Below are 26,125 nucleotides of genomic sequence, written 5' to 3'. Positions count from 1 at the left end.
TGGTGCTGGACTTGTAGCTCCAGCCCCCTCTACTGGCAGGGAGTTGGTGCTGGACCTGTAGCTCCAGCCCCCTCTCTACTGGCAGGGAGAATCGTGCTAGACCTGTAGCTCCAGCCCCCTCTACTGGCAGAGGGTTGGTGCTGGACCTGTAGCTCCAGCCAGCCTCTACTGGCAGGGGGTTAGTGCTGGACCTATAGCTCCAGCCCCCCTCTACTGGCAGGGGGTTGGTGCTGGACCTATAGCTACAGCCCCCCTTTGCTGGCAAGTTGGTTGGTGCTGGACCTTTAGCTCCAGCCCCCCTCAACTGGCAGGGGGTTGATGCTGAACCTGTAGCTCCAGCCAGCCTCTATTGGCATGGGGTTGGTGTTGGACCTATAGCTCCAGCCCCCCTCTGCTGGCAGGGGGTTGGTGTTGGACCTGTAGCTCCAGCCCCCCTCTACTGGCAGGGGGTTGGTGATGGACCTGCAGCTCCAGCCCCCTCTACTGGCAGGGGGTTGGTGCTGGACCTGTAGCTCCAGTCCCCTTCTACTGGCAGGGGGTTGGTGCTAGACCTGTATCTCTAGGCCCCTTTACTTGCAGGTGATTGGTGCTGGACCTGTAGCTCCAGCCCCCCTCTACTGGCAGGGGGTTGGTGATGGACCTGCAGCTCCAGCCCCCCTCTACTGGCAGGGGGTTGGTTCTGGATCTGTAGCTCCAGCCCACCTCTACTGGCAGGGGGTTGGTGATGGACCTGTAACTCCAACCCCCTCTACTGGCAGAGGTTGGTGCTGGACCTGTAGCTCCAGCCCACCTCTACTGGCAGGGGGTTGGTGCTGTTCCTGTAGCTCCAGCGCCCCTCTACTGGCAGAGCGTTGGTGCTGGACCTGTAGCTCCAGCCCCCTCTACTTGCAAGGGGTTGGTGCTGAACCTGTACCTCCAGTCCCTCTCTACTGGCAAGGGGATGGTACTGGACCTGAAGTTCCAGGCCCCTCTACTGGCTGGGGTTGGTGCTGGACCTGTAGCTCCAGCCCTTCCCCCTCTACTGTCAGGGGGTTGGTGCTGGACCTGTAGCTCCAGCCCTTCCCCCTCAACTGGTAGGGGGTTGGTGCTGGACCTGTAGCTCCAGCCCCCTCTACTGTCAGGAGATTGGTGCTGGACCTGTAGCTCCAGCCCTCCTCTTCTGGCAAAGGGTTGGTGCTGGACCTGTAACTCCAGCCCCCCTCTACTGGCAGGGGGTTGGTGCTGGATCTATAGTTCCAGCCCCCCTCTACTGGCAGGGGGTTGGTGTTGGACCTATAGCTCCAGCCCCCATTTGCTGGCAGGGGGTTGGTGCTGGACCTGTACCTTCAACCCTCTCTACTGGCAGATGGTTGAATCTGGACCTGTAGCTCCACCCCCACCCCCTCTACTGGCAGGGGGTTGGTGCTGGACCTGTAGCTCCAGCCCCCCCTCTACTGGCAGGGGATTGGTGCTAGAAATGTAGCTCCAGCACCCCACTACTGGCAGGGGGTTGGTGCTGGACCTGAAACTCCAGCCCCCCTCTACTGGCAGAGGGTTTGTGCTGGACCTGTAGCTCCAGCCCGCCTCTACTGGCAGGGAGTTGGTGTTGGACCTGTAGCTCCAGCCCGCCTCTACTGGCAGGGGGTTGGTGCTGGACCTGTAGCTCCAGCCCTCCTCTACTGGCAGGGGGTTGGTGCTTGCCCTGAAGCTCCAGCCCCTCTTTACTGGCAGGGGGTTGGTGCTGGACCTGAAGCTCCAGCCCCCTTCTACTGGCAGGGGGTTTGTGTTGGACCTATAGCTCCAGCCGTCATTTAATGGCAGGGGGGTTGGTGCTGGACCTATAGCTCCAGCCGCCCTCTGCTGGCAGGAAGGTTGGTGCTGGACCTGTAGCTCCAGCCCCCCTCTACTGGCAGGGGGTTTGTGTTGGACCTATAGCTCCAGCCCCCCCCCCCCACTGGCAGGGGGTTGGTGCTGGAGCTCCAGCCCCCCCCCCTCTACTTGCAGGGGGTTGGTGATGGACCTGCAGCTTCAGCCCCCCCTCTACTGGCAGGGGGTTGGTGATGGATCTATAGCTCCAGCCTTCCTCTACTGGCAGAGGGTTGGTGCTGGAGCTCCAGCCCCCCTATACTTGCAGGGGGCTGGTGATGGCCCTGCAGCTCCAGCCCCCCTCTACTGGCAGAGGGTTTGTGCTGGACCTGTAGCTCAAGCCCCCCTTTACTGACAGGGGGTTGGTGCTGGACCTGTAGCTCCGGCCCCCCTCTACGGGCAGCGCTTTAGTGCTGGACCTGAAGCTCCAGCCCCCTCTCTACTGGCAGGGAGAATGGTGCTAGACCTGTAGCTCCAGTCCCACTCTACTGGCAGGGAGTTGGTGCTGGACCTGTAGCTCCAGCCCCCTCTACTGGCAGGGGGTTGGTGCTGGACCTGTAGCTCCAGCCTTCCCCCCTCTACTGGCAGAGGGTTGGTGCTGGACCTGTAACTCCAGCCCCCTCTACTGGCAGAGGTTGGTGCTGGACCTGTAGCTCCCTCCCTACTCTACTGGCAGGTGGTTGGTGCTGGACCTGTAGCTCCAGCCCTCCTCTACTGGCAGGGGGTTGGTGCTGGACCTGTAGCTCCAGCCCTCCTCTACTGGTAGGAGGTTGGTGCTGGACCTGTAGCTCCAGCCCTTTCTACTGGCAGGGGGTTAGTGCAGGACCTGTAGCTCCTGCCCGCCTCTACTGGCAGGGGGTTGGTGCTGGACGTGTAGCTCCCTCGCTCCTCTACTGGCACGGGGGTTGGTGCTTGACCTGTAGCTCCAGCCCTCCTCTACTGGCAGGGGGTTGGTGCTGGACCTGTAGCTCCAGCCCGCCTCTACTGGCAGGAGGTTGGTGCTGGACCTGTAACTCCAGCCCCCCTCTTCTGGCAGGGGGTTGGTGCTGGACCTGTAGCTTCAGCCCCCTCTCTACTGGCAGGGGGTTGATTCTGTTCCTGTTGCTCCAGCCCCCCTCTACTGGCTACGTGGGGTTGTGATGGACCTGTAGCTCCAGCCCCCCTCTACTGACAGGGGGTTGGTTCTGGACCTGTATCTCCAGCCCCCTCTACCGGCAGGGGGTTAGGGTTGGAATTGTAGCTCCAGCCCCCCTCTAATGGCAGGGGGTTGGTGCTGAACCTGAAGCTCCAGCCTTCCTCTACTGGCAGGGGGTTAATTCTGGACCTGTAGTTCCAGCCCCTTTCTACTGGCAGGGGGTTGGTGCTGGACCTGTAGCTCCAGCCCCTCTACTGGCCGGGGGTTGGTGCTGGACCTGAAGCTCCAGCCCCCCTCAACTGGCAGGGGGTTGATTCTGGACCTGAAGTTGCAGCCCCTTTCTACTAGCAGGGGGTTGGTGCTGGACCTGTAGCTCCAGCCCCTTTAACTGAAAGGGGGTTGGTCCTGGACCTGTAGCTCCAGCCCCCTTCTACTGGTAGGGGGTTGGTGCTGGACCTGTAGCTCCAGCCCCTTTCTACAGGAAGGGGGGTTGGTGATGGACCTGCAGTTCTCGGCCCCCTCTACTGGCAGGGGGTTGGTGATGGACCTGTAACTCCAGACCTCACTCTACTAGCTGGAAGTTGGTTCTGGACCTGTAGCTCCAGCCCCATTTCTACTAGCAGGGGGTTGGTGCTGGACCTGTAGCTCCAGCACCCTCTCTACTGGCAGTGGGTTGGTGCTGGACTTGTAGCTCCAGCCCCCTCTACTGGCCGAAGTTTGGTGCTGGACCTGTAACTCCAGGTCCCCCTCTACTGGCAGGGGGTTGGTGCTGGACTTGTAGCTCCAGCCCCCCTCTACAGGCAGGGAGTTGGTTCTGGGCCTGTAGCTCCAGCCCCCTCTACTGGCCGGGGGATGGTGCTGGCCCTGTAGCTCCAGGCCCCCTCTACTGGAAGAACGTTGGTGCTGGACCTGTAGCTCCAGCCCACCTCTACTGGCAGAGGAGTGGTGCTGGACCTGTAGGTCTAGCCCACCTCTACTGGCAGGGGGTTGGTGCTGGACCTGGAGCTCCAGCCCCCCTCTACTGGCTTCGTGGGGATAGTGTTGGACTTGTAGCTCCAGCCCCCTTCAACTGGCAGGGTGTTGGTGCTGGACCTGTAGCTCCAGCCCCCCTCTACTGGCAAGGGGTTGGTGCTGGACCTGTAGCTCCAGCCCCCCTCTACTGGCAGGGGGTTGGTGTTGGACCTATAGCTCCAGCCGCCCTCTGCTGGCAGGAAGGTTGGTGCTGGACCTGTAGCTCCAGCCCCCCTCTACTGGCAGGAAGTTGGTGTTGGACCTATAGCTCCAGCCCCCCTTTACTGGCAAGGGGTTGGTGCTGGAGCTCCAGCCCCCCTCTACTTGCAGGGGGTTGGTGATGGACCTGCAGCTCCAGCCCCCCCCTCTACTGGCAGAGGGTTGGTGTTAGACTTGTAGCTCAAGCGCCCTCTCTACTGGCAGAGGCTCCACCCCCTCTACTGGCAGGGGGTTGGTGCTGGACCTGTAGCTCCAGCCCCCCCTCTACTGGCAGGGGGTTGGTGTTAGACTTGTTGCTCAAGCCCCCTCTCTACTGGCAGAGGCTCCAGCCCCCCTCTACTTGCAGGGGGTTGGTGATGGACTTGTAGCTCCAGCTCCCCCTCTACTGGTAAAGGGTTGGTGTTAGACTTGTACCTCATGCCCCATCTCTACTGGCAGAGGCTCCACCCCCTCTACTGGCAGGGGGTTGGTGCTGGACCTGTAGCTCCAGCCCCCCTCTACTGGCAGCGGGTTGGTGCTGGACCTGAAACTCCAGCCCCCTCTCTACTGGCAGGGAGAATGGTGCTAGACCTGTAGCTCCAGTCCCACTCTACTGGAAGGGAGTTGGTGCTGGACCTGTAGCTCCAGCCCCCTCTACTGGCAGGGAGTTGGTGCTGGACCTGTAGCTCCAGCCCCCTCTCTACTGGCAGGGAGAATGGTGCTAGACCTGTAGCTCCAGTCCCACTTTACTGGCAGGGAGTTGGTGCTGGACCTGTAGCTCCAGCCCCCTCTACTGGCAGAGGGTTGGTGCTGGACCTGTAACTCCAGCCCCCTCTACTGGCAGAGGTTGGTGCTGGACCTGTAGCTCCCTCCCTACTCTACTGGCAGGGGGTTGGTGCTGGACCTGTAGCTCCAGCCCTCCTCTACTGGCAGGGGGTTGGTGCTGGACCTGTAGCTCCAGCCCGCCTCTACTGGCAGGAGGTTGGTGCTGGACCTGTAGCTCCAGCCCCCTCTACTGGCAGGGGGTTGGTGCTGGACGTGTAGCTCCCTCGCTCTTCTACTGGCAGGGGGGGTTGGTGCTTGACCTGTAGCTCCAGCCCTCCTCTACTGGCAGGAGGTGTGTGCTGGACCTTTAGCTCAAGCCCCCTTCTACTGGCAGGAGGTTGGTGCTGGACCTGTAGCTCCAGCCCCCCTCTACTGGCTACGTAGGGTTGGTGTTGGACCTGTAGCTCCAGCACCCTACTACTGGCAGGGGGGTTGGTGCTGGACCTGTAGCTCCAGTGCCCTCTACTGGCAGAGGGTTGGTGCTGGACCTGTAGCTCCAGCCCCCCTCTACTGGCAGGGGGTTGGTGCTGGACCTGTAGCTTCAGCCCCCTCTCTACTGGCAGGGGGTTGATTTTGGACCTGTAGCTCCAGCCCCCCTCTACTGGCTACGAGGGGTTGTGATGGACCTGTAGCTCCAGCCCCCCTCTACTGGCAGGGGGTTGGTGCTGGACCTGTAGCTTCAGCCCCCTCTCTACTGGCAGGGGGTTGGTTCTGGACCTGTATCTCCAGCCCCCTCTACCGGCAGGGGGTTAGGGCTGGACCTGTAGTTCTAGACCTGAACGTTGGTGCTGGACCTGTAGTTCTCGGCCCCCTGTACTGGCAGGGGGTTGGTGATGGACCTGTAACTCTAGACCTCCCTCTACTGGCAGGGGGTTGTTACTGGACCTGTAGCGCCAGCCCCCCTCTACTGGCAGGGGGTTGGTGTTGGACCTGTAGCTTCAGGCCTCCCTCTACTGGTAGGGGGTTGGTACTGTACTTGTAGCTCCAGCCCCCCTCTACTGGCAGGGGGTTGGTGCTGGACCTGTAGCTCCAGCCCCCTTCTACTGGCAGGGGGTTGGTGCTGGACCTGTAGCTCCAGACCCCCTCTACTGGCAGAACGTTGGTGCTGGACCTGTAGCTCCAGCCCCCCAGTACTTGCAGCGGGATGGTGCTGGACCTGTAGCTCCCGCCCCCCTCTACTGGCAGGGGGTTGGTGCTGGACCTGTAGCTCAAGCCTCCCTCTACTGGCAGGAGGGTGGTCCTGGACCTGTAGCTCCCTCCCGCCTCTACTGGCAGGGGGTTGGTGATGGACCTGTAACTCCAGACCTCACTCTACTAGCAGGGGGTTGGTTCTGGACCTGTAGCTCCAGCCCCCTTTCAACTGGCAGGGGGTTGGTGCTGGACCTGTAGCTCCAGCACCCTCTCTACTGGCAATGGGTTGGTGCTGGACCTGTAACTCCAGGCAACCCTCTACTGGCAGGGGGTTGGTGCTGGACTTGTAGCTCCAGCCCCCCTCTACTGGCAGGGGGTTGGAGCTGGACCTGTAGCTCCAGCCCCCTCTACTGGCAGGGGGATGGTGCTGGCCCTGTAGCTCCAGGCCCCCTCTACTGGAAGAACGTTGGTGCTGGACCTGTAGCTCCAGCCTTTCTCGACTGGCAGAGGGGTGGTGGTGGACCAGTAGCTCCAGCCCCCCTCTACTGGTTTCGTGGGGATGGTGTTGGACCTGTAGCTCCAGCCCCCCTCTACTGGCAGGGGGTTAGTGCTGGACCTTTAGCTCCAGCCCCCCTCTACTGGCAAGGGGTTGGTGCTGGACCTGTAGCTTCAGCCCCCTCTCTACTGGCAGGGGGTTTGTTCTGGACCTGTATCTCCAGCCCCCCTCTACTGGCAGGGTGTTGGTGCTGGATCTGTAGCTCCAGCCCCCCCTCTACTGGCAGGGGGTTGGTGATGGACCTAGTAGCTCCCGCCCCCCTTTACTGGCAGGGGGTTGGTGCTGGACCTATAGCTCCAGCTGCCCTCTGCTGGCAAGAAGGTTGGTGCTGGACCTGTAGCTCCAGCCCCCCAGTACTTGCAGCGGGATGGTGCTGGACCTGTAGCTCCCGCCCCCCTCTACTGGCAGGGGGTTGGTGCTGGACCTGTAGCTCAAGCCTCCCTCTACTGGCAGGAGGGTGGTCCTGGACCTGTAGCTCCCTCCCGCCTCTACTGGCAGGGGGTTGGTGATGGACCTGTAACTCCAGACCTCACTCTACTAGCAGGGGGTTGGTTCTGGACCTGTAGCTCCAGCCCCCTTTCAACTGGCAGGGGGTTGGTGCTGGACCTGTAGCTCCAGCACCCTCTCTACTGGCAATGGGTTGGTGCTGGACCTGTAACTCCAGGCAACCCTCTACTGGCAGGGGGTTGGTGCTGGACTTGTAGCTCCAGCCCCCCTCTACTGGCAGGGGGTTGGAGCTGGACCTGTAGCTCCAGCCCCCTCTACTGGCAGGGGGATGGTGCTGGCCCTGTAGCTCCAGGCCCCCTCTACTGGAAGAACGTTGGTGCTGGACCTGTAGCTCCAGCCTTTCTCGACTGGCAGAGGGGTGGTGGTGGACCTGTAGCTCCAGCCCCCCTCTACTGGCTTCGTGGGGATGGTGTTGGACCTGTAGCTCCAGCCCCCCTCTACTGGCAGGGGGTTAGTGCTGGACCTTTAGCTCCAGCCCCCCTCTACTGGCAAGGGGTTGGTGCTGGACCTGTAGCTTCAGCCCCCTCTCTACTGGCAGGGGGTTTGTTCTGGACCTGTATCTCCAGCCCCCCTCTACTGGCAGGGTGTTGGTGCTGGATCTGTAGCTCCAGCCCCCCCTCTACTGGCAGGGGGTTGGTGATGGACCTGTAGCTCCCGCCCCCCTTTACTGGCAGGGGGTTGGTGCTGGACCTATAGCTCCAGCTGCCCTCTGCTGGCAAGAAGGTTGGTGCTGGACCTGTAGCTCCAGCCCCCCTCTACTGGCAGGGGGTTGGTGTTGGACCTATAGCTCCAGCCCCCGTGAACTGGCCGGGGGTTGGTGCTGGAGCTCCAGCCCCCCTCTACTTGCAGGGGGTTGGGGATGGACCTGCAGCTCCAGCCCCCCTCTACTGGCAGGGGGTTGGTGTTAGACTTGTAGCTCAAGCCCCCTCTCTACTGGCAGAGGCTCCACCCCCTCTACTGGCAGGGGATTGGTGCTGGACCTGTAGCTTCAGCCCCCCTCTACTGGCAGCGGGTTGGTGCTGGACCTGAAACTCCAGCCCCCTCTCTACTGGCAGGGAGAATGGTGCTAGACCTGTAGCTCCAGCCTCCCTCTACTGGCAGGGGGTTGGTTCTGGACCTGTAGCTCCCGTCCCTCCTTCTACTGGCGGTTGGTGTTAGACTTATAGCTCAAGCCCCCTATCTACTGGCAGGGGCCCCACTCCCTCTACTGACAGGGGGTTGGTGCTGGACTTGTAGCTCCAGCCACCCCTTTACTGGCATGGGGTTGATGTTGGACCTGAAGCTCCAGCCCCCTTCTACTGGCAGGAGATTGGTGATGGGCCTGTAGCTCCCGCCCTCCTCTACTGGCTGGGCGGGAGCAGTGAAGTGCAGTGTGCAGTGAAAAGCTCTGTACCTCAGGGTACAGTCCTTGCACCGCTGCTTTTCCTTATTCTCATATCAGATATAGACAAAAATACAAGTCACAGCTTCGTATCATCCTTTGCAGATGACACAAAAATCAGTATGAAAATTACCTCGGCTGAGGACATTGACAAACTTCAAGCTGATATTAATAAAGTTTTCGACTGGGCATCAGAAAATAACATGATGTTTAACAGTGATAAATTCCAGGTACTCAGGTACGGTAAAAATGAGGACCTTAAACATAATACAGAGTACAAAACACAATCAAATGTACCCATAGTAGGAAAACAGCATGTAAAGGATTTGGGAATAATAATGTCTGACGACCTAACGTTTAAGGAGCATAACCAAGCAAATATTGCTACAGCCAGAAAAATGATAGGATGGATTACGAGAACTTTCAAATCCAGGGATTCCATCACAATGGTTGTACTCTTCAAGTCACTTGTGTTGTCCCGTCTTGAGTACTGCTCAGTACTCACTTCCCCCTTCAGAGCAGGAGAGATTGCTGAAATAGAGGGAATACAGAGAACATATACGGCACGCATAGACGCAATAAAGCACCTAAATTATTGGAATCGTCTCAAAGCCCTCCAAATGTACTCACTAGAAAGAAGACGAGAGAGATATCAAATAATATACACCTGGAAGATACTGGAGGGCCAAGTACCAAATCTACACAGTAAAATAACAACGTACTGGAGTGAACGACATGGAAGAAAATGTAGAATAGAACCAGTGAAGAGCAGAGGTGCCATAGGCACAATCAGAGAACACTGTATAAACATCAGAGGTCCGTGGTTGTTCAACGTCCTCCCAGCAAACATAAGAAATATTGCCGGAACAACCGTGGACATTTTCAAGAGGAAACTAGATTTGTTCCTCCAAGGAGTGCCGGACCAACCGGGCTGTGGTGGGTATGTGGGCCTGCGGGCCGCTCCAAGCAACAGCCTGGTGGACCAAACTCTCACAAGTCGAGCCTGGCCTCGGGCCGGGCTTGGGGAGTAGAAGAACTCCCAGAACCCCATCAACCAGGTTATCAACCAACCAGGTTAATCAACCAGGTATCAACCAGGGGGTTGGTGCTGGACCTGTAGCTCCAGCCAGCCTCTACTGGCAGGGGGTTGGTGCTGAACCTATAGCTCCAGCCCCCCTCTACTGGCAGGGGGTTGGTGCTGGACCTATAGCTACAGCCCCCCTTTGCTGGCAAGTTGGTTGGTGCTGGACCTTTAGCTCCAGCCCCCCCTCAACTGGCAGGGGGTTGATGCTGAACCTGTAGCTCCAGCCAGCCTCTACTGGCATGGGGTTGGTGTTGGACCTATAGCTCCAGCCCCCCTCTGCTGGCAGGGGGTTGGTGTTGGACCTGTAGCTCCAGCCCCCCTCTACTGGCAGGGGGTTGGTGATGGACCTGCAGCTCCAGCCCCCTTCTACTGGCAGGGGGTTGGTGCTGGACCTGTAGCTCCAGTCCCCTTCTACTGGCAGGGGGTTGGTGCTAGACCTGTAGCTCTAGGCCCCCTTTACTTGCAGGTGATTGGTGCTGGACCTGTAGCTCCAGCCCCCCTCTACTGGCAGGGGGTTGGTGATGGACCTGCAGCTCCAGCCCCACTCTACTGGCAGGGGGTTGGTTCTGGATCTGTAGCTCCAGCCCACCTCTACTGGCAGGGGGAGGGGTGGTTATGGACCTGTAGCTCCAGCCCCCCTCTACTAGGAGAGCGTTGGTGCTGAACCTGTAGCTCCAGCCCCTCTCTACTTGCAGGGGGATGGTGATAGACCTGTAACTCCAACCCCCTCTACTGGCAGAGGTTGGTGCTGGACCTGTAGCTCCAGCCCACCTCTACTGGCAGGGGGTTGGTGCTGGACCTGTAGCTCCAGCGCCCCTCTACTGGCAGAGCGTTGGTGCTGGACCTGTAGCTCCAGCCCCCCTCTACTTGCAGGGGGTTGGTGCTGAACCTGTACCTCCAGTCCCTCTCTACTGGCAAGGGGATGGTACTGGACCTGAAGCTCCAGGCCCCTCTACTGGCAGGGGTTGGTGCTGGACCTGTAGCTCCAGCCCTTTCCCCTCTACTGTCAGGGGGTTGGTGCTGGACCTGTAGCTCCAGCCCTTCCCCCTCAAATGGTAGGGGGTTGGTGCTGGACCTGTAGCTCCAGCCCTCCTCTTCTGGCAAAGGGTTGGTGCTGGACCTGTAGCTCCAGCCCCCCTCTACTGGCAGGGGGTTGGTGCTGGATCTATAGTTCCAGCCCCCCCCCCCTCTACTGGCAGGGGGTTGGTGTTGGACCTATAGCTCCAGCCCCCATTTGCTGGCAGGGGGTTGGTGCTGGACCTGTACCTTCACCCCTCTCTACTGGCAGATGGTTGAATCTGGACCTGTAGCTCCACCCCCCCCCCCCTCTACTGGCAGGGGGTTGGTGCTGGACCTGTAGCTCCAGCCCCCCCTCTACTGGCAGGGGATTGGTGCTAGAAATGTAGCTCCAGCACCCCACTACTGGCAGGGGGTTGGTGCTGGACCTGAAACTCCAGCCCCCCTCTACTGGCAGAGGGTTTGTGCTGGACCTGTAGCTCCAGCCCGCCTCTACTGGCAGGGAGTTGGTGTTGGACCTGTAGCTCCAGCCCGCCTCTACTGGCAGGGGGTTGGTGCTGGACCTGTTGCTCCTGCCCTCCTCTACTGGCAGGGGGTTGGTGCTTGCCCTGAAGCTCCAGCCCCTCTTTGCTGGCAGGGGGTTGGTGCTGGACCTGTAGCTCCAGCCCCCCCCCTCTACTGGCATGGGGTTGGTGCTGGTCCTGTAGCTCCAGCCCCCCTTCTACTGGCAGGGGGTTGGTGCTGGACCTGTAGTTCCAGACCCCCCTCTACTGGCATGGGGTTGGTGCTGGACTTGTAGCTCCCGCCCCCCTTCTACTAGCAGGGGGTTGGTGCTGGACCTGTAGTTCCAGACCCCCCTCTACTGGCAGGGGGTTGGTGCTGGACCTGTAGCTCCAGCCCCCCTCTACTCGCATGGGGTTGGTGCTAGAACTGTAGCTCCAGCCCCCCTCTATTGGCAGGGGGTTGGTGCTGGACCTGTAGTTGCAGCCCCCTTCTACTGGCATGGGGTTGGTGCTGGAACTGTAGCTCCAGCCCCCCTCTATTGGCAGGGGGTTGGTGCTGGACCTGTAGTTGCAGCCCCCCTCTACTGGCAGGTGGTTAGTGCTGAACCTGTAGCTCCAGCCCCTCCCCTATTGGCAGGGGTTGGTGCTGGTCCTGTAGTTCCAGCGCCCCTCTACTGGCAGGGGATTGGTGCTGGACCTGTCACTCCAGCCCACTCTAATGCCAAGGGGGGGGGGGGGGGTTGGTGCTGGACCTGTAGCTCCAGCTCGCCTCTACTGGCAGGGGGTTGGTGCTGGACCTGTAGCTCCCGCTCGCCTCTACTGGCAGCGGGTTGGTGCTAGACCAATAGCTCAAGCCACCCCTCTACTGGCAGGGGGTAGGTCCTTCACCTGTAGCTCCAGCCCTCCTCTACTGGCAGGGGGTTGGTGCTGGACCTGTAGCTCCAGCTCGCCTCTACTGGCAGCGGGTTGCTGCTAGACCAATAGCTCAAGCCCCCCCCTCTACTGGCAGGGGGTAGGTCCTTCACCTGTAGCTCCAGCCCCCCTATACTGGCATGGGTTTGGTGCTGGACCTGTAGCTCCAGCGCCCCTCTATTGGCAGGAGGATGGTGCTGGACCTGTAGCTCCAGCCCCCCCTCTACTGACAGGAGGTTGGTGCTGGACCTGTAGCTCCAGCCCCCCCTCTACTGACAAGGGGTTGGTGCTGGACCTGTAGCTCCAGCTCCCCCTCTAATGACAGGAGAATGGTGCTGGACCTGTAGCTCCAGCCCTTCCTCCACTGGCAGGGGGTTGGTGCTGGGCCTGTAGCTTCAGCCCCCCTCTACTGGCAGGGGGTTGGTGCTGGACCTGTAGCTTCAGCCCACCTCTACTGGCAGGGGGTTGGTGCTGGACCTGTATCTCCAACCCCCCTCTACTGGCAGGGGGTTCGTGCTGGATCTGTAGCTTCAGCCCCCCTCTACTGGCAGGGGGTTGGTGCTGGACCTGTATCTCCAGGCTTCCTCTACTGGCAGGGTGTTCGTGCTGGATCTGTAGCTTCAGCCCACCTCTACTGGCAGGGGGTTGGTGCTGGACCTGTATCTCCAGCCCCCCTCTACTGGCAGGGGGTTCGTGCTGGATCTGTAGCTTCAGCCCCTCTCAAATGACAGGGGGTTGGTGCTGGTCCTGTACCTCCAGCCCACGTCTACAGACAGTGGGTTGGGGTTGGACCTGTAGTTCAAGCCCACCTCTACAGGCAGAGGGTCGGTGCTGAACCTGTAGCTGTAGCCCCCCTCAACTGACAGGGGGTTGGTGCTGGACCTGTAGCTCCAGATCTTCCTCTATTGGCAGGGGGGTTGGTGCTGGACCTGTAGCTCCAGCCCCCCTCTGCTGGCAGGGGGTTAGTGTTGGACCTATAGCTCCAGCCCCCCTCTACTGGCAGGGGGTTGGTGCTGGACCTATAGCTCTAGCCCCCCTCTACTCGCCAGGGGTTGGTGCTGGACCTATAGCTCCAGCCCCCCTCTACTGGCAGGGGGTTGGTGCTGGACCTGTAGCTCCAGCCCCCCCTCTACTGGCAGAGGTTGGTGCTGGACCTTTAGCTCCAGCCCGCCTCTACTGGCAGGGAGTTGGTGTTGGACCTGTAGCTCCAGCCCCCCTCTACTGGCAGGGGATTGGTGCTGGACCTGAAACTCGAGCCCCCCTCTACTGGCAGGGAGTTGGTGCTGGACCTGTAGCTCCAGCCCTTTTCTACTGGCAGGGGGTTGGTGCTGGACCTGTATCTCCAGCTGCCCCTCTACTGGCAGGGGGTTGGTGCTGGACGTGTAGCTCAAGTTCTCTTCTCTACTGGCAGGGGGTTGGTGCTGGACCTGTAGCTGCAACCCCTTCTACAGGCAAGGGGTTGGTGCAGGACCTGTAGCTCCAGCACCCCCTCTGCTGGCAGGGGGTTGGTGCTGGACCTGAAGCTCCAGCCCCCTTTTACTGGCAGGGGGGTTGGTGCTGGACTTGTAGCTCCAGCCACCCCTCTACTGGCAAGGGTTTGGTGCTGGACCTGTTGCCCCAGCCCCCCCCCCCCTCTACTGGAAGGGGGTTGGTGCTGGACCTGTAGCTCCAACCCTCCTCCACTGGCAGGGTGTTAGTGCTGGACCAGTAGCTCCAGCCCCCTCTACTGGTAAGGGGGGGGGGGGTTGGTGCTGGATCTGTAGCTCCAGCCCCCTCTACTGGCAGGGGGTTGGTGCTGGAGCAGTAGCTCCAACCCCCCCTCTACTATCGGAGCCAACGAGAAATGAAAATATTCTACATCTGGTCTTTACGAACAATGAAGACTTTATCAGAGACATTACGATATCAGATACCACATATTCAGATCACAAGCTCATTGAATTGCAAACGACCATCAATACTCAGAATAGACCTAAAATGTTGATAAAGAAAGAGGGGCTATTCAGTAAATTCAATTTTAATAATAAAAGGATAGACTGGGAGATAATAAACAGGGAACTTAAAAACATTCTATGGGAAACTGTTTTAAGTCCTACAAGTGCTACAGAAGGAATAGAAAAACTGACTTCGGAAGAGTATCAAGTCTGTCTGAAACATGTTCCTTTGAGGAAAGCCAGAAAGAGATCCAACATAGAAAGAGAACCCAGACGACACTATAAACCCAGGAAAAAAATAACGGAACTGCTTATGCAGACACGAATTTCCCATCAAAGAAGGAATAATTTAAATAGGGAGATTGAAGAAATCGAGCGGAAATTGAAACACTCATATGAAACCGAAGAAAGGCAGTTAGAACAGAAAGCAATTCAGGAAATAAAGAAAAATAAAAAATACTTCTTCACATATGCGAAATCAAAAGTAAAAACCACTGCCAGTATTGGACCTATTCGTACAAGTGAAGGTTCATACACGGAGGATGACAAAGAAATTAGTGAAATCCTAAAAAAGCAGAATGAGGACATGTTTAGCACTCCAATAAACAACATGAAAGTAGAAGATCCAGACAATTTCTTTATGCGGGATATTCAAACCCCTGTAAAGATAACTGATATCAACACGAGCGCACTAAATTTTGAAAGAGAAATTGAAAACATGCCCATGCACTCGGCCCCAGGTCCAGACTCATGGAATTCAATATTTATAAAGAAGTGCAAAGTTCCTGTAGCACAGGCACTCAGTATAGTGTGGAGGAAGAGCTTGGACATGGGGGGGGGGAGATACCAGATGCACTTAAAGTAGCAGACATAGCCCCTCTACACAAGGGAGAGAGCAAAGCATTGGCAAAGAACTATAGACCAGTTGCACTAACAGTGCACATAATAAAAGTATTTGAGAGTGATTAGGAGTCAGGTCACCAATTTCATGGAGACCAATGACCTTCACAACCCAGGCCAACATGGATTTCGAGCGGGAAGATCGTGCCTCTCACAGCTACTTGAACACTACGACAAAGTCACTGAGGCATTAGAAGAAAAACAGAATTCTGATGTGATATACATTGACTTCGCAAAGGCTTTCGATAAATGTGACCATGGCATGATAGCACACAAAATGAAGTCAATGGGAATAACCGGTACAGTAGGACGCTGGATACTCAGTTTTCTGTCAAACAGGACTCAGCGAGTAACGGTCAACCATATAAAATCTAGTCCAAGTGCAGTTCAAAGCTCTGTACCTCAGGGTACAGTCCTTGCACTGCTGCTTTTCCTTATTCTCATATCAGATATAGACAAAAATACAAGTCACAGCTTCGTATCATCCTTTGCAGATAACACAAAAATCAGTATGAAAATTACCTCGGCTGAAGACATTGAAAAACTTCAAGCTGATATTATTAAAGTTTTCGACTGGGCATCAGAAAATAACATGATGTTTAACAGGCGATGAGTCACAATAACGTGGCTGAAGTACACGAATTTCCCATCAAAGAAGGAATAATTTAAATAGGGAGATTGAAGAAATCGAGCGGACCATTCTCAATCGACTTTAGAATGGTCCAGGACGGACCGAAACGTCGTCGTCCCTTCAATTTCTAGTGTGTGGTCTGGTCAACATGATGTTTAACAGTGATAAATTCCAGGTACTCAGGTACGGTAAAAATGAGGACCTTAAACATAATACAAGGTATAAAACACAATCAAATGTACCCATAGTAGGAAAACAGCATGTAAATAATTTGGGAATAATGATGTCTGACGACCTAACGTTTAGGAAGCATAACCAAGCAAATATTGCGACAGCCAGAAAAATTATAGGATGGATTACGAAAACTTTCAAATCCAGGGATCCCATCACAATGGTTGTACTCTTCAAGTCACTTGTGTTGTTCCGTCTTGAGTACTGCTCAGTACTCACTTCCCCCTTCAGAGCAGGAGAGATTGCTGAAATAGAGGGAATACAGAGAACATATACAGCACGCATAGACGCGATAAAGCACCAAATTATTGGGATCGCCTCAAAGCCCTCCAAATGTACTCACTAGAAAGAAGATGAGAGAGATATCAAATAATATACACCTGGAAGATACTGGAGGGCCAAGTACCAAATCTACACAGTAAAATAACAACGTACTGGAGTGAACGATATGGAAGAAAATGCAGAATAGAACCAGTGAAGAGCAGGGGTGCCATAGGCACAATCAGAGAACACTATAAACATCAGAGGTCCACATTTGTTCAACACCCTCCCAGCAAGCATAAGAAATATTGCCTGAACAACTGTGGACATCTTCAAGAGGAAACTAGATTTATTCCTCCAAGGAGTGCCGGACCAACCGGGTTGTGGTGGGTATGTGGGTCTGCGGGCCGCTCCAAGCAACAGCCTAGTGGACCAAACTCTCACAAGTCAAGCCTGGCCTCGGGCTGGGCTTGGGGAGTAGAAGAACTCCCAGAACCCCATCAACCAGGTATCAACCAGGTATCTACTGGCAAGGGATTGGTGCTGGACCTGTAGCTCCAGCCCCCCTCTACTGGCAGGGGGTTGGTGCTGGACCTGTAGCTCCAGCCCCCCTCTACTGGCAGGGGGTTGGTGCTAGCATTGTTACGCAGTTAGTTGGCAGTTTCAAGGCTTCAGTCTCTTCACATCCAGCAGTGGTTTGATTTGGTTCACTGTCTTCCTGGATTCAACGTCCTCCCAGCGAGCATAAGAAATATTGCCTGAACAACTGTGGACATATTCAAGAGGAAACTAGATTGTTTCCTCCAAGGAGTGCTGGACCAACCGGGCTGTGGTGGATATGTGGGCCTGCGGGCCGCTTCAAGCAACAGCCTAGTGGACCAAACTCTAACAAGTCAAGCCTGGCTTCGGGCAGGGCTTGGGTAATAGAACAACTCCCAGAACTCCATCAACCAGGTATCAATCAGGTATGCTTTCTTGGTAGGTTGGTGGAGTGTCATCCGCTCTCTGCGCCTCTGTGAGGGGGGGCCAGGATCCCGGGTTCAACAGAGGATCACGGGTTCAATCACCATGCAGGCCAGAAATGGTTAACATGTTTCCTCTTGTCTGTTGCCTTTCACCTATTGCCTCTGTTCACCTACCAGTAAATATCTATCCAGGAGTTAGGCAACTATTGTGGATTGTATATTAAGGAAAGTCAGTAGTTGACCTTGGGGAACCTCGATATACCTAAGAACAGGCTTCCTCTCCTCAAAACCCAACTCAATATCTTGTGATGTGACCTTTGAGAGAAATTTAAAAACTTACTGCTAATTGCTTCTGGGGGATCTCTCCAGTGATTTCCTGAACTTTATTCATGATGCTGGAGGCTGAGTCTGCCAGGTGTACGGGGTCAGCTGTGGCACCTGTCTCTGTGGTCATCATCTCCAGGGCCTCCCTGATGGTCTCCTGCACCTGTCATTACCAACACAAACATTAATGGTGGAGGCTGAATCTCCCAGGTGTACGGGGTCAGCTGTGGCACCTGTCTCTGTGGTCATCATCTCCAGGGCCTCCCTGATGGTCTCCTGCACCTGTCATTACCAACACAAACATTAATGTGGAACCTGGACTATAATGAAGCATCTGGCTCTCAGTAAAGTAACTGGACTACAATGAAGCATCAGGCTCTCAGTAAAGTAACTGGACTATAATGAAGCATCAGGCTCTGAGTAAAGTGACTGAACTATAATGAACCATCAGGCTCTGAGTAAAGTGACTGGACTATAATGAAGCATCTGGCTCTCAGTAAAGTAACTGGACTATAATGAAGCATTAGGCTCTCAGTAAAGTAACTGAACTATAATGAACCATCAGGCTCTCAGTAAAGTAACTAGACTATAATGAAGCATTAGGCTCTCAGTAAAGTAACTGGACTAAAATGAAGCATCAGGCTTTGAGTAAAGTAACTTGACTACAATGAAGCATCAGGCTCTCAGTAAAGTAACTGGACTATAGTGAAGCATCAGGCTCTGAGTAAAGTGACTGGACTATAACCATTTTAACTCCCTACAACAGCAATACACTGCAACCCAAGACAAATCAGACCAACTTAAGCTCCTAGATTCTGTCATCATCTCATCACACGATTTTCCCCATGAAACTGACAGAGAAGACTGTACTGCCATCGTGATCCAGGAATTGCGTACTAAGTTGAATTATTCAATCGAAGCAAGTGACATCAAGTCAGCTTATAGAGTGGGTACGAAATCATCTGGTACAAATAACAGAAAGATTTGTGTGAAATTAGATAGCTGCTCCCGTAAGTCAGACCTTATCACTGTTGCAGTCGCTAGGAAATCCAATGTTTATGTGAACGAATGTCTAACCAGATTCAGACAAAATCTCTTATTTAAACTACGTGGAATCTGCAAAAGATCCACTGTTATTAAACATTGTTTTCTGCACGATGGTAAAATAATAGCTAGGAAGACTGACTCTGGAAAAACTAATGTCATAACCACTGAGGCACACCTCACTTCTTTCCTGGATGACTGTGGGATATCAGCTGAATAACCGGAACATAATTTGTAGTCTCACATACAACCAAAGTGTACTTAAGCTCTGTCTTTCCTTTCCAAAGGTTTTTTATTTTTATTTTTTATTTGTCATCTTTGCCTGTTTTTTACTCTTAATTATTTGGTCTTAGTTAATCCCCTTGTCACTAAACCTAGGGCTTTTTATTACCCTGTTACTTAAAGTAACTTCGTATTTGTTTCTTGTAATCATTTATTGGAATTAATTAATAGTATAATTGTTTATATAAGCATCTACCTCAGTATCATAGTAAAATCTTCCACATGAATATACTCTCACCTGTTTATTTTTACACTTAGATTTATATTAGAGTAAATTTCTAGATTTACTTAGATTTACATGACATCTTTTTTTTTTCTCTGAATTATCTATTTGAGCTCACTCTGTTTTCTTAGGTTCATACCAATTATAGGATTTTAATTAACCATTACTAAGCTAATTATCTTCAAGATCATTTACTTTATGATTATTATTTTTCTTATTATTTTACATTTTACATTTATATTATTTTTTATTTTACATTTATATTATCAGTCTCTACTGATTTTTTGTTTTTTTATTTTATGTAACTTCTGTGTCCTTCCTGGCTATCAATTGGATCTTTATTTTACTTCTAAATTGTTACTATTTTATTGTATTTGCCTTTATTCTTGTGTTTTGCTTTATCGTGTATCTTGTATCGTGATCCCTCTGCATCTCTATGCACACTGATATTGATCCTGATCAAAATCTTCTGTCTCATATCTACACCAACCAGCACATTGATCATCATTATTGCAAGTATTTCACAGCACACCAGGCTAAAAACAAACTCCAAAATAGCACCTGTTTATCAGTTTACAACCAAAATGTTAGATCACTTGGTAAACATTTTGACGATTTAAATGCATTACTCACAGCACTAGGTACTAACTTATCGTTCATTATTTTAACAAACTTGGCTAAATAAAGACTATACCCAACTCTACAACTTAGCTGGTTATAAAGCCATTCATAACTGTAGGCCTAATAAAAAAGGTGGTGGCACAGCTATATATTACCGAGATACATTTATCTGCAACAGTGTTATTAGTGACAGAGATGACTACTGTGAATATACTTTTGCTCAGTTAACAATTAAATCCCTTAAATCCTCTTTGACTATTGGAGCCATCTATAGATTTCCCAATACTAACATAGCTTCTTTCTCAGACAACCAAAGGAATCTTATTATTAACAACAATCTCAACAAAAACCACATCATTCTGGGAGGAGACTTTAATATTGACCTGGGTCAACAAAATTGCTCTCAAGTTGACTATTTCCTTAACAGCATGAACTCCTGTATGCTAATCCCCACAATCACCAAACCTACCCGAGTCACTCAAACATCAGCCACTACCTTGGATCACATATGGACAAACATAACAGCTTCCCTTGTATCTGGTATAATCTACGACAGAACAACTGACCACTATCCTACCTTTCTCATAGCAAACATGGACATAACACCACCAAAAAACAAGAAACTTTCATTTAGGCTACACAGTGAATCAGCTTTAGGCAATCTTACAGATGCACTTCACAATATTAACTGGGATTCTGAATTCAATAATACCCAGGATATAAATTTATTAGCTAACCTCTTCCTCTCCAAAACTCTTAGCCTCTACAACCTTCATTGTCCCCTTCTTACCAAGCAAGTAACTGACAAAAGATTAAACAATCCATGGCTCACAAGTGGCATTCTCAACTCAATCAACAAGAAACATGAATATGAAAAGAAACTTAGGATTGGCTTAGTTTCAAGGGAAGTAGCTAAAAGGTACTCATCAATGATCAATGCTTACCAGTATCATAAGAAAGGTAAAACTTGCATATTATGTGAATAGATTCAGTGAAGCAAAAGGCAACATGAAAAGCACTTGGAAAACCATCTCTAGTATCCTAGGAACTAAACAACACTCACATAACCAAATAAAACTCTACAAGGATGGGGATATACCGTCAACTGATTTAGAAATGGCAAATGAATTTAATAGTTTCTTTTCATCGGATTGTGCTAATCTTGCCAGTAAAATCCCACAGACTCAGACACATATTAACACATATCTCTCAGGCAGCTATCCAAACTCTCTTCTCCTTTCACCAATCAGCCCGGCAGATGTTGTGTCCATCATACACTCTCTAAAAGCCAAGGCAGGGAACACCAGTGAAATTCCGTCCATTGTTTACAAGAGCGCCTCCCATGCCCTTGCCCCACCCATAGCCCTACTGTTCAACAAATCTATAGAGTGTCACACCTTCCCTGATATCCTCAAAAAAGCAAGAGTAACGTCAGTCCATAAAGGAGGCAATCCGGCGGACATAAACAATTATAGACCAATATCAAATCTACCCATTCTATCAAAAATATTTGAAAAAAATATTTACAAACAGCTCAATTCCTACCTCATAAAATTCGACATACTCAGCCCCCTGCCAGTTTGGCTTTCAGTCCCAAAAGAGCACCAACGATGCAATCATTAGTCTCCTTGACATAATCTACTCAGCCCTTGACAAAAATGAGTTTCCGATTGGACTCTTCATTGACCTAAGAAAAGCCTTTGATACTGGTAATCACAACTACCTCTTACTTAAACTTCATCATTATGGAATCCGAGGCCTTGCCCTTGACTACATCCGATCCTATCTTTGTGACAGACACCAATATGTAACCATCAATGATACAACTTCTTCCACTCTACCAATTACCGTTGGAGTGCCACAGGGCAGTATCTTAGGACCTCTTCTATTTCTTATATATATAAACGAGCTGCCTAATGTCTCTAATATTCTCAAACCTATATTGTTTGCTGACGATACTACCCTTTTCTATTCAGACCTCAACCCATATACACTAAATAATGTTGTGAATAATGAATTAAAAAAAGTCCACTTATGGATGTCAACTAACAAACTAACATTAAACATCGAAAAGACTTAATACATCTTATTTGGAAGTAAATCATCAAATGCAATTCAGCTACAGATAGACAACATTAATATCAGTAATAAAAATGACGGCAAGTTTCTTGGCCTATTCCCAGACAAGAGACTAAACTTCAGCACCCACATTCAACACATAACTAAGAAAGTCTCTAAGACAGTTGGTATACTCTCCAAAATCAGATATTATGTTCCTAACTCCGCTCTCCTCTCACTATATTATGCACTAATCTACCCCTATCTTAATTATGGTATCTGTGCATGGGGGTCTACCACTGCAAACCACCTTAAGCCCATCATCACCCAGCAAAAATCTGCTATCAGAATAATAACTAACTCTGCATTCAGACAACACTCAGCTCCCTTGTTTAAATCCCTAAACTTGCTAAATATTAACTCCCTCCACACATTCTCTTGTGTCAACTACATTTACAAAACCCTGTTCTTAAATGTAAACCATGCTCTGAAACTCTCCCTAGACAGATGTAATAGGACCCATTATCACCACACCAGAAATAAATATCTCTTTGATATCCCCAGGGTCAAACTTAATCTGTGTAAACACTCTATGCAAATTAAGGGACCTAGTCTATGGAACTCACTCCCTAGTGAATTGAAAAACTGTAAAACTTTTGCCTTATTTAAAAGCAAAACCAAAAAGTTCCTAATTTCATCTTCTTAGTTTGCTTCACTGAGCTTTAAATTTGCTCTGTACCTAGTGTTACCCAATCTCCTAATTTTTATGTATTTAACCCAAACAACCTTATCATTGTGTTTATTGCTGTCTTCTTTTATGTGCTAGCCATATGCTGTATTGTGCCTACCAATTTTTGTCAACTACCATTCAAGCTGTCATTGCAATCAATCTTAGCTACCTATGTGCTTTAATATACTGTACCTACAATTTTCTCTCATCTTTTTTTTTTTCTTGCCATGTAACTGTTTTCATTTTTTTTATAAATTTTGCAAGTATTTACCTACTTAAAATTTTCTTAGATTAAAGACCTGCCCGAAACGCTGCGCGTGCTAGTGGCTTTACAAGATTGTAATTACCATATTATGTATCCCCACATTCCCAATGTACCTTCTTGTAGATGCACAAATAAATAAATAAATAATGAAGCATCAGGCTCCGAGTAAAGTAACTGGACTATAATGAAGCATCAGGCTCTGAGTAAAGTAACTGGACTATAATAAAGCATCAGGCTCTGAGTAAAGTACTGTAACTGGCCAATATAAGTAATGGTGTTTCTCTACACTGACCACAGTGTAGAGAAACAGCAAGATGACAGTTGACTTTATTAATAAAAATGTTTCAGGTGTTAGAGCAAAATGTTTCCTATATATAAAGTCAACTCTCATCTTGATGTATCTCCATGTCAAAAGTGTTTATATAGTGGCAATACTACACTCAGTTGGGTGAGAGCAATGTGACCTTTAGCAGAGTACCTTCACTGAGGTGTGGACAGTCTTGACATCTGGGAAGAGTTCCTGGCACTTCTGGAGCCAATCTTCTATCTTCATCTTGCACCCATCAGCTGTGTCTATGGTTGTGCCAACCTCCTCCGGGGTGTTGACTGTGTCAAGGTTCCCCAACATAGCCTGCAGCTGAGTCTTCCCTTCCTCTCCTTGTGTTGTCATATCCACCACACTGGTATCCTCCAGTTCTAAGAGCTTCATTGCTGACTTGTTTTGCTCTACCAGAGCATAGAGTCTGTCCTGGAGCTGGAGGTGGTGAGTCTTCCAGTCCTCCAACTGGCCCCAATACTCCCCCAGCTGGGACAGTACTTCTTCACAGCCAGTAATGAGGCTGCTGATAATGATGTTCTGCTCCTGCACCATGGAACGTAACGTTTTACTGAAGCCTTTGGCAGGACCTTCATAAGGTTTTGCTGGCACTACTTCCTCAGTTGTTAGCTGGATATTTTTGAGTTTCCTAACAAAAGCCTCCACAGCATAGCTAATTGGGAACTGAGTGGCAGCTGTGGCAGTGTGCTGGGCACGGCAGCTGGGGCAGGACAGCTGACCATTCTTGATAGCATTGTCAATACACTGGGAGCAGAATGTGTGGCCACACGGCAGATTGCGAGGCCGTAGCTGATTGTCATCATAATCGTTAAAACACACTGAACATTCCTCTGGCTTGTTGTCCTGTGGAAAAGAATATTTGGTTAAACTAGATGTATTTACAACAAAAAAGTAATATTTCAGTATTATTTTATTATAATATTTCAGTCAAAATATTTTCTAATACAAATTGCATAATATCTATATACATTCTTTGCATTAGCTATTCTAGAGCAGAGTTAATATTATTTACAGATTAACATATTCACACAAGGGCCAATATTTTTTATAAATATATCCCGGAGTATGGGATAATATTTTTAGGTAACATATTGCAGCAGCAGGGCTGCCTGTAAGCCGTACCCGAGAGTACAGATTAACAATACCTGTCCTTACTTTCTTATGAATAATGGAAGGAAATGTATGTATCATATGTGATAATTGGAGAAGGGTCAATTATTCTTAGACTAAGTTGGACAGTAAGTGCTCTGTGGGTTAAATCTTCACACATGGGCTTTATTGAACTCCGGATTATTCTACACTTATCAACTATGGGAACACACGATTACGTTACTGGATTGTTGAGATTGAGTGACACTCTTCACCAAACATAAACATGATGGATGAACTGACTATTGGTCCCACACAAATCTGGGCTTAGTCATTATTTTACTGTACACTCTCTTGGTAATATACAAATGTAGCATGGATTTTTACAATATAAGGTCTCTACACTTAATCACTTTACTAACGGGGAGCAAGGGTGATGGAGTTTAAACCACGTGTTACAGTACTCCTTAAAGTGGGTGAATGAGTCCAAAATAACACAAGACTCACAGGGTTCTACAAACACACATTTCTAAAATTCCTATCCCTAAACTAACAAAGAAAAAAAGCACTAGTACATTTAATGCACTTATCGTTACTGCAGAAGACCATCCAAGTGTCGCACTGACGTCTACTGGACACTGGAGTAGTCGTCGCCTGAATGGACAACTTGCTGCCGCTCTCCACTCTGTGTGCACTCCCTTGGTTCCAATAATGTTTCACACAAAACTCATATCCCAAAATTGGTCATTTGTATGTCTTACAGAGTTCCAGACTGTTTTCAACATTTAACACTGCTGTTTCTATATATATTTTCAACCAGTGAATGTCTTAAATAAGTGTTTCCTATACTATTCCATTGCTTTGGGGAGGATATATAATTATTAATAATAATAATTTTCCTTTCAAAGTCATTGTGCTCCACATGTGCAGAACTGACTATTGTACTGGCAGAAATCATAAATTCATGTTTGTCCTGCCCTTCAAGAAGACCTGGACAAAATAAGTGTATGAGCACCACTTGGTAAATGGAATTTAATGTGAACAAATGCCATGTTATGGAATGTGGAATAGGAGGGCATAGACCCCACACAATCTATAAATTATATAATTACCTAAGTGTAGTTACAGGATGAGAGCTATGCTCATGATGTCCCATCTTCCAAGCACTCTGTCATATAACGCTTTGAAATTACTGACGCTTTTGGCCTCCTTCACCTTCTCACCTAACTCATTCCAACCGTCTTGTTTGCGAAAATGAATTTTCTTATTCACTTCTAAAAAAATTAATTTTCTTCGGCACCTTTGTTTAGTTTAAATCTATGACCTCTTGTTCTTGAAGTTCCAGGTCTCAGGAATTTTTGCCTATCAATTTTATCAATTCCCGTTAATATTTTGTACGTAGTGATCATATTGCCTCTTTTTTTTCTATCTTTTAGTTTTGGAATATTTAACCCTTTAACTGCGCAACATGCCTGAAGGCCCACGCTTGGGGTGCGCTATGCGCCTCAGGGTATTTCTATTTTTCACGTTCGATTTAAAAGTGGTGCACGGTGACGTGGGTATGGAATGGATGGCTGGGGACCCCAGTGATCGTCTGCCATCTTGAAGAAAATCCCCAGCATGCCCCGCGGCCATGAGGAGCCCCAGTTCCCAAGTAGCAACCATATCTGACGCATCGTCAACGAGCTCCCGCTCCACGGTGACCCGCGCTCATGGAAAACGACTCTCTGAGGAGAAGATTCGCGATATTTTGTATGACGACGATGCTATGGATGATGACCTGTACTATGATCCAGAGAAAGATCTGACACAGAGGTCTGATACGAGTGAGGGAAAGACGCAAGTGGATGATGTGGCGAGCGCATATGGTACACGCTTTTCGCCCGGCCTGTCTCACCGCCCTGGGTCAACACCGTTATCACCACCACCATCATGTATGTCCCCAGACGCTAGTTTATTCAGTGACAGTACATGTGACGAATCTTTCTCGGGCTTCAGTGACATTGGCTCCGATACGAGTAGTGTAGACGACCTGAGTACTAACAGCAGGGGTGGTACCAGGCGGAGCTTTGCTGCCTCAGCAACACGTCGAGGCAGGTGACAGCATGTCTCACAGCATGACGAC

The 26,125-nt window shown here is 50.9% G+C and overlaps 2 protein-coding genes across 2 annotated transcripts in view; both read right to left on the bottom strand.

Moving 5' to 3' along the window:
- Window positions 1-17,510, bottom strand: part of LOC138373117 (uncharacterized) — a 58,431-nt gene extending 40,921 nt beyond the window's left edge. The window contains exon 1 of the mRNA XM_069339130.1: window positions 17,368-17,510. Coding sequence (XP_069195231.1) covers window positions 17,368-17,484 — 117 coding nt within the window. The 5' untranslated portion in view covers window positions 17,485-17,510. The remainder of the gene's footprint in view (window positions 1-17,367) is intronic.
- A 5,167-nt stretch (window positions 17,511-22,677) lies between these two features.
- On the bottom strand, window positions 22,678-25,156 carry LOC138373052 (tripartite motif containing 13-like). Its single transcript, XM_069339072.1, has 3 exons — window positions 25,127-25,156; window positions 24,576-24,698; window positions 22,678-23,754 (listed from the first exon to the last, which is right to left on the bottom strand). Exons 1-3 carry the CDS (start codon window positions 25,154-25,156, stop codon window positions 23,041-23,043), a joined length of 867 nt encoding a protein of 288 aa, XP_069195173.1. The 3' UTR covers window positions 22,678-23,040.
- Window positions 25,157-26,125: the final 969 nt, after the last annotated feature.

This window comes from Procambarus clarkii, chromosome 41 (assembly GCF_040958095.1).
Source record: "Procambarus clarkii isolate CNS0578487 chromosome 41, FALCON_Pclarkii_2.0, whole genome shotgun sequence".
NCBI lineage: Eukaryota > Metazoa > Arthropoda > Malacostraca > Decapoda > Cambaridae > Procambarus > Procambarus clarkii.
The sequence above is the reverse complement of the archived record's forward strand: the minus strand, read 5'-3'. Positions and strand labels throughout refer to the sequence as shown.

Excerpts from the sequence above, each read along its gene's own strand:
- LOC138373052 (XM_069339072.1), bottom strand. The coding sequence starts at position 25,156 with ATGGGACATCATGAGCATAGCTCTCATCCT. Across the intron at positions 24,699-25,126 it reads ATGAGCATAGCTCTCATCCT|GGAGTGCACACAGAGTGGAG; the intron begins GTAACTACACTT and ends ATTGGAACCAAG. Across the intron at positions 23,755-24,575 it reads TAACGATAAGTGCATTAAAT|GACAACAAGCCAGAGGAATG; the intron begins GTACTAGTGCTT and ends TCTTTTCCACAG.